This window comes from Acanthisitta chloris, unplaced genomic scaffold (genome assembly GCF_000695815.1).
Source record: "Acanthisitta chloris isolate BGI_N310 unplaced genomic scaffold, ASM69581v1 scaffold3344, whole genome shotgun sequence".
NCBI lineage: Eukaryota > Metazoa > Chordata > Aves > Passeriformes > Acanthisittidae > Acanthisitta > Acanthisitta chloris.
Genome location: NW_008668555.1, coordinates 1,604 through 9,771, shown reverse-complemented (window position 1 = coordinate 9,771; position 8,168 = coordinate 1,604). Strand labels below are relative to the sequence as shown.

The 8,168-nt window shown below is 45.2% G+C and overlaps 1 protein-coding gene across 1 annotated transcript in view; it reads right to left on the bottom strand.

The window, feature by feature from the left end:
* The window catches only part of LOC103800548 (ribose-phosphate pyrophosphokinase 1-like), a gene marked incomplete at its 5' end in the record, with an annotated part of 9,281 nt that extends 1,457 nt beyond the window's left edge, over positions 1 to 7,824 (bottom strand). Inside the window, 6 exon segments of the mRNA XM_009072927.1 lie at positions 2,593 to 2,752; positions 3,388 to 3,561; positions 5,316 to 5,440; positions 7,146 to 7,244; positions 7,575 to 7,784; positions 7,787 to 7,824. Of these exon segments, the coding sequence (XP_009071175.1) occupies positions 2,593 to 2,752; positions 3,388 to 3,561; positions 5,316 to 5,440; positions 7,146 to 7,244; positions 7,575 to 7,784; positions 7,787 to 7,824 (806 nt within the window).
* Between the last annotated feature and the right edge of the window lie 344 nt (positions 7,825 to 8,168).

Here is an 8,168-nt window from a genome sequence, read left to right as displayed (position 1 = left end):
TTTCCCAAACACCTCTGTCCTAGATATTTGTGCCATGAAGCCAAGGCCCATCTGGAATTAAGGGCATCAAGGACAACAAGGGCTTTTTCAAATACATCAATAATAAAAAGAAAATTAAGGATAATGTGGGCCCATTCCTAACTGGAGGGAGGACCCTGGTGACAGAGGATGCAGAGAAGGCAGTTACTGAACACCTTCTTTGCATTGGTTTATACTGACAAGACCAGCCCTCAGGGATCCCTGACCCAGGAGACCACACTAAAGGAATGTTGGAAGGAAGACTTTCCCTTAGTCAAGGAGGACTGCGTTAGGGAACACTTAGGCAAACCCAACATCCTCAAGTCCATGGACCCTGATGGGATGTATCCACAAGTGTGGAGCGAGCTGGTGGACTTCACGGCCAGGCCACTCAAATTCAGCTTTGAAAGGTCATGGCCATCAGGAGAGGTGCCTGAGAACTGGAAGAAAGCGTCACCATCTTCAAAAAAGGCGAGGAGGAGGATCCAGGGAACTACTGGCCAGTCAGCCTCACCTCAGTCCCTGAAAAGGTCATGGAGCATCTCATTCTGGAGGCCATCTCTGCGCACATGGGGGACAAGAAGGTGATCAGGAGTAGTCAGCATTAGTTCACTAAAGGTAAACCATACCTGACCAACCTGATTGCCTTCAACAATGAAAAATTGACTGGATGAATGAAGGGAGAGCACTAGATATTGTCTGCCTTGTTTTCAGCAAGGCTTTTGACATGGTCTCACAACATCCTCCTGGGCAAACTCAGGAAGTGTGGGTTGGATGAGTGGACAGTGAGGTGGATTGAGAACTGGCTGAACAGCAGATCCCAGAGGGTTGTGATCAGTGGCACAGGGTCTAGCTGGAGGCCTGTCACTAGTGGTGTCCCCCAAGGTTCATCAATGACTTGGACAAGGCGCAGATGCCTCCTCAGCAAGTTCACTGACAACACAGAGCTGGGAGGAGTGGCTGATACCTCAGAGGGCTGTGCAGTCCTGCAGAAGAACCTTGATAGGCTGGAGAGATGGGGAGGGAAGAAACATCTGAAGTTCAACAAAGGCAAGTGCAGGGTCCTGAACTCAAGCAGGAATAACCCCAGGCACCAGTACATGCTGGGGGTGACTTGCTGGAATGCAGCTTGAAGGACCTGGGGGTCATGGTGGAGAACAAGCTGTCCATGAACCAGCAGTGTGCCTTGGGGGCCAAGAAGGTCCGTGGTATCCTGGGATGCATTAGGAAGAGCATTGCCAGCAGGTCAGGGAAGTGATCCTGTCCCTCAACTCAGCCTGGATAAGGCACATCTGGAGTGCTGTGTCCAGGTCTCGGCTCCTCAGGACAAGATTGACATGGAGCTCCTGAAGCAGGTCCAGTGGAGGATGACAAAGATAAGGAAAGCCTGAAGGAGTTTGGGCTGTTTAGTCTTGAGAAGAGATGACTGAGAAGGAACTCAATGTCTGCATCTGTAGGGAGGTGTCAGAGGCTGGAGCCAGACTCTGTTCCATGGTGCTGAGCAATAGCACAAGAGGCAATGGGCAGAGACTGATGTTCAGAAGTTCCACATGAGCATGAGGAATAACTTTTCCTCTGCAGTGACTGAGCACTGAACAGACTGCCCAGAGAGGTTGTGGATTCTCCCTTGCTGGAGATATTCCAGAACCATCTGGACACAATCCTGTGCCATATGCTCTAGGATGGCCCTGCTTGAGCAGTGTGGTGGGACCAGATGACTGACCCACTGTGGTCCCTTTCAACCTGACCCATTCTGTGATTCAGGACCTGAGGCTTCTGATGAACCTATTACACCTGAATGCTCAGCTAAAGCTGCAACTTCCCATCAATGCAGGAAAGCCTCAAGTTTTGCTCAGCTCAAGTTGTCCAGCCAATTTTTTCTTCCAGGGAATTAAGTATCAACTTGGGAAACAAGTTTCCTATACAGAAAACCCAAGAGAGTGAGCATCAACAGATCAACTTTTAGCTTTCATAGGGATGGCAAAGTATTTATTTGACAAGGATCTAAGCACTGTACTGTGAAGTATGTCAACTGCTCTTCGTCAAACCAGCAAGACATGTACATGGGGCAAGAGTGCACTCCCTCTTCCAGCTTACCTGCACTGCTGTTAGGAAGCATTCCCCTTCCCTAGGCTTACTTTGCTTCACAAACAACTCTGTTTTAAAGGCTGGGCATTAAATGATAGATACACAACAAAGCTGTCAGCACAAACGTCAGAAGTTCCTCTCTGCTTCTGCTCCAGTATTGCTCATCAGCACATCACTCCTCCAAAGGGCACACATACAGCTACTTGCTTACATCACGGCCCCATTAAATCAGAGATCTGATCCAGCTAAAACAAGCCCTGAAAGAATTTACTGAACTGTTTGACACAAGCTGGATTAGAAGCTGCATTTTATCAGAGTAACGTGTTCCTATTGTTGGGGGGTAACAGACAAGAGAACTAGTCAACACTCATCACAGTACCAACGAAACTGCTGGGAGCACTACACTATTTTTGGGTTTTCAACCCCAACAGAACAGACCAGTGCTACCACCCCCCAGGAATGACAGAAGAGAAAGTAAATGCTCACCTGGATTTTAGGGCACTGCTTCATCTTGTCCTCCTGGGGTATTGTGTTTGTGACTACAACTGCCTCAAAACAGGCATTGTTGATCCGAGAAATTGCTGGCCCAGAGAAGATCCCATGAGTTAAGATGGCATAAACTTTGGTGGCTCCAGCTGACACAAGCCTTTGAGGAGGGAGTAAAGGAGAAAGATGAGTAATTCTCAGCAAGTATTAAGCTGACATTAGTGCAGGGCACATGGTAAGCACAAAAGGACAATACAATATGCTTATGTTGAACCCTATGATTTCCCTCTCCAGCCCACTATTGACTTGAGGGAAGAAAACAGTTTAACAGGTACCATGAAGTCCCCCCTAGACAAAGCACACATGGAACAAAAACCACTGTTCTTGGTTCTGGAGCATCTGGACCAGATCATACAAATCACCTTCTGTGATTTTTGTCAACACAAGGTAGCAGATATTTAATACTGAGTGTTGCATATGCTGGTGTGTTTCTAGTGTAGAAGGCTTTTAAGAGAAATTCAGATGTAGGACCTTCAGCACTTGTTTCTAACTGGCATGGTCAGTTATGGACTCGCCTCCTGTCTACATGAGTGATGGTCTTCAAGTTAAAAAAAGACACTGTGGCCTTCTACCTATTCCCATTGTGAAAACTTTAACTAGGCTTTTTACTTGGTTTTTTATGACATGAGATAATCAAGAAGCTGTATGTGACTTTGTGAAACTTGACATGCAAATCTGATTAACTCACACTGTTCACTAACAATGGGCCAGGAAAAAGCAGCCAGCCCTACTCACTTGTCTGCAGCATGGCAGATGGTCCCACACGTGTCTGCCATGTCATCCACCAGGATGGCCACTCTGTCCTTCACATCCCCCACGAGCACCATGCGATCCACTTCATTGGCTTTCTTGCGCTCCTTGTGAATGAGGGCAAAGTCTACATTCAACCGATCTGCGATGGAGGTCACCCTGAAGAGAGAACAGTTCCCAGACATTCAACTCCACACAACAGCTTCAATCAAATCTCTTTTCATATGAAGCACAAACTGCCACTACAGCAAGAAAAGCTGTCACCACATCTGTTCCCGTGCACAAGCAATTAATAAAAGACTCTGCCACCTTAGCTTCCCTTCAAGCAGCTAAACCGCAGTCTCTGATCTGATCTCTCCTGATGACAGCAACTAAATTAAGATATAAGTCTTTCATCATGACCACTGTAAACGAATTTGCATTTGGGCTGAAAACAAAATTAACCAGCAAGTTCAGCGAACTTGAAATGATGTGAACACTTAGGAAGTTGTCACCTTTGTAACACAACACTGGAAAGGCCAAAGTTGTTACAACAGGGATCTACTTGCACTCTTGTAAACATTCAGCCATCACGCACACAAGCACTGGCACACAGCAGTGGCAGGAGTACACACCCAGGAAATGCAAGTCATTTATTCCCATTAAAGTGACCACAGAACAATCTTATTAGAGGGACCTAAACCTTATATATTGATACCGATGAACAGTGAAGAGGTTAAAAGCATTAAGAGTGGAAGGAACAAAATATACATGGCCCCCAAAAAATTATACACTTAGGATAAGCAGACTTCTAGCCTTACCAGATCAGCCTTATCACCCTGGGAGTACTACAGAAGGTTGTTAAGCTAAACTGTCTACTCAAGTATTTGGCTTTGGATATATCCATAACATACTGCACACCAGCCAAGATTGATACCCTTCAGTTTAAGTGGCTTTTGAAAAGGTTTTTTTCAGGAGTCAGATTGTATCTGACTTGGCACTTCATATGCCACATTATGCAACAAGCTACAGAAATAGCTGAATATACAAAAAGATCTTGTCCAACACATGGAGCACAACAAAGCCATGGAAGACACTGTGACCTACAGTGTTAGTGTCTCTTGGCTGTTTGTAACATCACTCAAAACATTCTGAAGCATGTGAATCAGATCAGCACACACCAACACTTCGGTGTGATTGTCCTGGATTAACAACTACATCTGTGTCCCTTTGCTGTTTACATGTAGCCTTTAGACAGAAGCATCAAGGAACAGCCTACTTTCTCCTACAAAGCACCCGAGAATATTCTGAACTGCCCAAACTGGTATGTTTGTCCGCACAAAGATGGGAGCTTGTCAGACTATCAAAATAGAAATGTGCTATAACATATGCTGCTGCTTTTTGGAAAGTAACCATCCATCTTCCTTGCTCTCAGGGAAGAGGAGGGAGTGGCAGCAGGCTTAAGTCACAGCTAGATTTTCAAATCCAGGGTAGTACAGTGAGAAAATGCCTCAATAGACTAAGCTTAATTTTGCAAAGAACTAAGAAAGAAAACTGCCTGGAGAAAAATGTATCATTAACCAGCAGCAGTAACCTTGTCTTGGTATAGGATATATACAGCATATATTCACTATTTCTTCCTTCAGCCTGCATAACTGTCCTCTAAAAAACTGATTTAGTCCAAGGGATGTAGTAATTGCACAATTCCCACCTATGCAGCTGTGATTCTAGAAGCTATTCAAACCTCCATGTAGCCCAAGAAACCTTATAAACCTTTCCTAGAAAGAACATCTGACCACTGTTCACTAGGTGTCACAGCCTTAGAGAAGACAGGCTGGCAGAGGGAACATGTCTCAGAAATAAGGTCACAAGCACTCTTAGGAATTCAAGTAGACATAGAAGCACCACCTCAAGCTACCAGTCTGACAGCTTACCTCTTGGCTCCACCAGCATCTGGTGAGACAATGGTGCAGTTCTTCCACTCCGCAATATTCTCTTTGATCCACTTCAATACAGCAGGCTCAGCATATAAATTATCAACAGGGATATCAAAAAAACCCTGAAAAGAAGACAAGAGAAACAGATGTAGCTGAAGGTCACACTCCAGAAACAGCTGTAAGAAGCATTCTAGGTGATCAGGCATGCAGTCATCACCTTTCCACAGCTTTCAGCTTTCCTTTCTGCTTCCCTTAATGTAAGGGCAGTAGTCTCTGGGATGCACAAAATAGTAATGTAAGAAGTCTTCAGAGCCAGAAATAATTTAGCAGAAAAAATAACACTTTACATTTAACACCTCCACAACATGGAACCAGTTCTACCCTAAGGGGCTGCAAGAAAGCAGCATCAACTGCACTCACTGTCAGGGCACCTCTCTGTCTGTTTACACAGACACACTCTAAAGCACATTACCTAAACTGCTCCCATCTACAACATAGGCTTGAGCAGCATCTGTCTTTACTGCAGCTGGTTCCACAACTTCAGTGACCCTGCAGACTCCTTCAGGTAAACCTAAAAGGTCTCTACAAGGCAGAAGTTAATCCTGGAATAAACAGGGGAGTGGGGAGCAGCTACTCCTGAGGACCACTTCAAGGTACAGAGGTAACAGATCCCTCCTACCATCATTCCTTCCCTGCTCAGCAACACGGCAGCTATGGGAACCAAGCTGAAACCAGGCAGATGCTGGAAGTGTAAGATACACAAATTATTCTGTTAAATCTCCACCACTACTGTGGATGAAAGGTCAACCCTACTGCACACAACAACTCCAAGCTCTTAAGCAAGAGGTGTACTCCTCTGGGCTCTGTTATTTCATGACCTTTCTGAAAAAAAACCTGTGCTCCCACAGATTTTTCTCACCAGAAACAAAGTATTTCTGGGAAAATCTTGGCTGAAACGTGAATGGCTGCACTGTCAACTGTTATGATGACAGCCAGCACACAGGCTTCACCAGGCAGTAGGTATCTTACCCTTCTGACTTCAGTGTTTGCAGCAATGTAACAGACATCCTTCCCTCTGTCACAACCTTCTCAAGTTGTTTTCTTGGTCTCAGAGCATTTGTTCAGCATGGAAAGTAGTAAGACTAAATCGAGCTTGCAGCCCCTCCTCTCCCTGGAAAATGCCCTTGCCAGATCCCTAGACAGCTCTGGTCAATACTTAAATTGCTCTGTGAGACTTTTCACGTCATAAGCTAACAAAGCCTATGAATGATTTTCAATTCAGCAGCAGCTTGGGAGAGACCCAAAGCCAACCTATATGGATAGAAGAGGGATTGCCCATCTTGGCAGCAGCAAGCTATCAGTTTGCTGTCCTGCTCAACTTAACCCTCACAGCGGCTGTGCCAGTACACTGGGGGCACAGCTAACTGCTCACTTCTCTGTGACAATGCAGTAAATATCAGAGAGCTCTACTCAATATTTAAGGACACTCTTGATAAAGCCATTCTCCATCTCAAATTCCACCAAGGTCGAGTTAATTACACACAGTGTCACACTGTGGCAACAAAGCTGATCATTTACTAGCCCAATGCTCATTTACACAAGACTCAATATGCTTAGTCTGATCAAGAACTATAATTTCATTTACAGATGAACCTGTTACCCACCTCCCCATTCTCTTCTGACTGATGCTACAGGCCCCTTCCAGTCCCAAATCCCTAAGTGCTGATCACTGCTGTGTCTAAAAAAAGCAGATGGCTGGAAAGCTTGCAAGGCAGTCAAGAGGCTCAGACTGGAGCTAGTAAGTACTTCCCTGACTTTAGCTCCTACCTGAATCTGAGATGCATGCAGGTCCATGGTGATTATATGATCAGCACCTGCCACAGAGAGCATGTTTGCAACCAGCTTGGCAGAGATTGGAGCTCGACTCTAGAACAGAAAAAACCCAGTATTTAAGACAAGTTCAACTCCTTCATCAAGATGTCAGCCTTCTGCTTCCAGGCAATGATTCACAAGCAGTTACTAAAAGGAGCACTCATTAACATTGCATCTTTTCATCAACTGGTGATTACAGCTCAGTATATTTTCTAGAAGAATTAGATCTTTATGAAAAGACCAATTTGCAGTCCAATGCCCTGAAGTTTAAAGAAAGTAAAAGAGCTTTTATCACCTCCTCTACATATCCAGCTTCATCTAAATTCCATCCAGCAGTCAGAGTGCATTCAACCTGCCCACAGAATCCTTCACCATGTCCCTTACCTTGTCCTTTTTGTCCTGGCGAGCATAGGGGAAGCAGGGGATGACAGCTGTGACTCTGCTGGCTGAGGCAATCTTACAGGCATTTATCATGATCAGGAGCTCCATCAGATTGTCATTGATTTCACCACAGCCACTCTGCACAATGTAGACATCCTCCCCACGTACACTCTCTCCTATTTCCACGCTGGAAACAGACAGGGAAAGCAGAGTGGTATCCAAATACAAATTAGAACATAGCCATTACCTGTGCCTGCAGAGCAACCAAGGCACTGCATTCCCAAGGGTCTGTGTGTGACAGTGTCATATAATCAAGGCTGCTGAGCAGTAACACTGTTGTTTATTTGCTCAGTAGCTATTTTACAGCACTCACTGATCCAATTTAATGGTCCAGTCAGTAAGGCTAAAAAGTACTTAGCCTGTCCTCTTGATCTCAACACAAGCCAAGCATGCAAACACCCCAGAACAAGCCTTGTTCCCCCCCAAATCACAAGGACAACCACCTCGAAAAACAGCAGTGTTCAAAGGAGGCAAAGACCACAACCAGTCAGCAAAGCAGAGTCAAACTGCCACCAAAAGCTATACTGCAGCCAATTA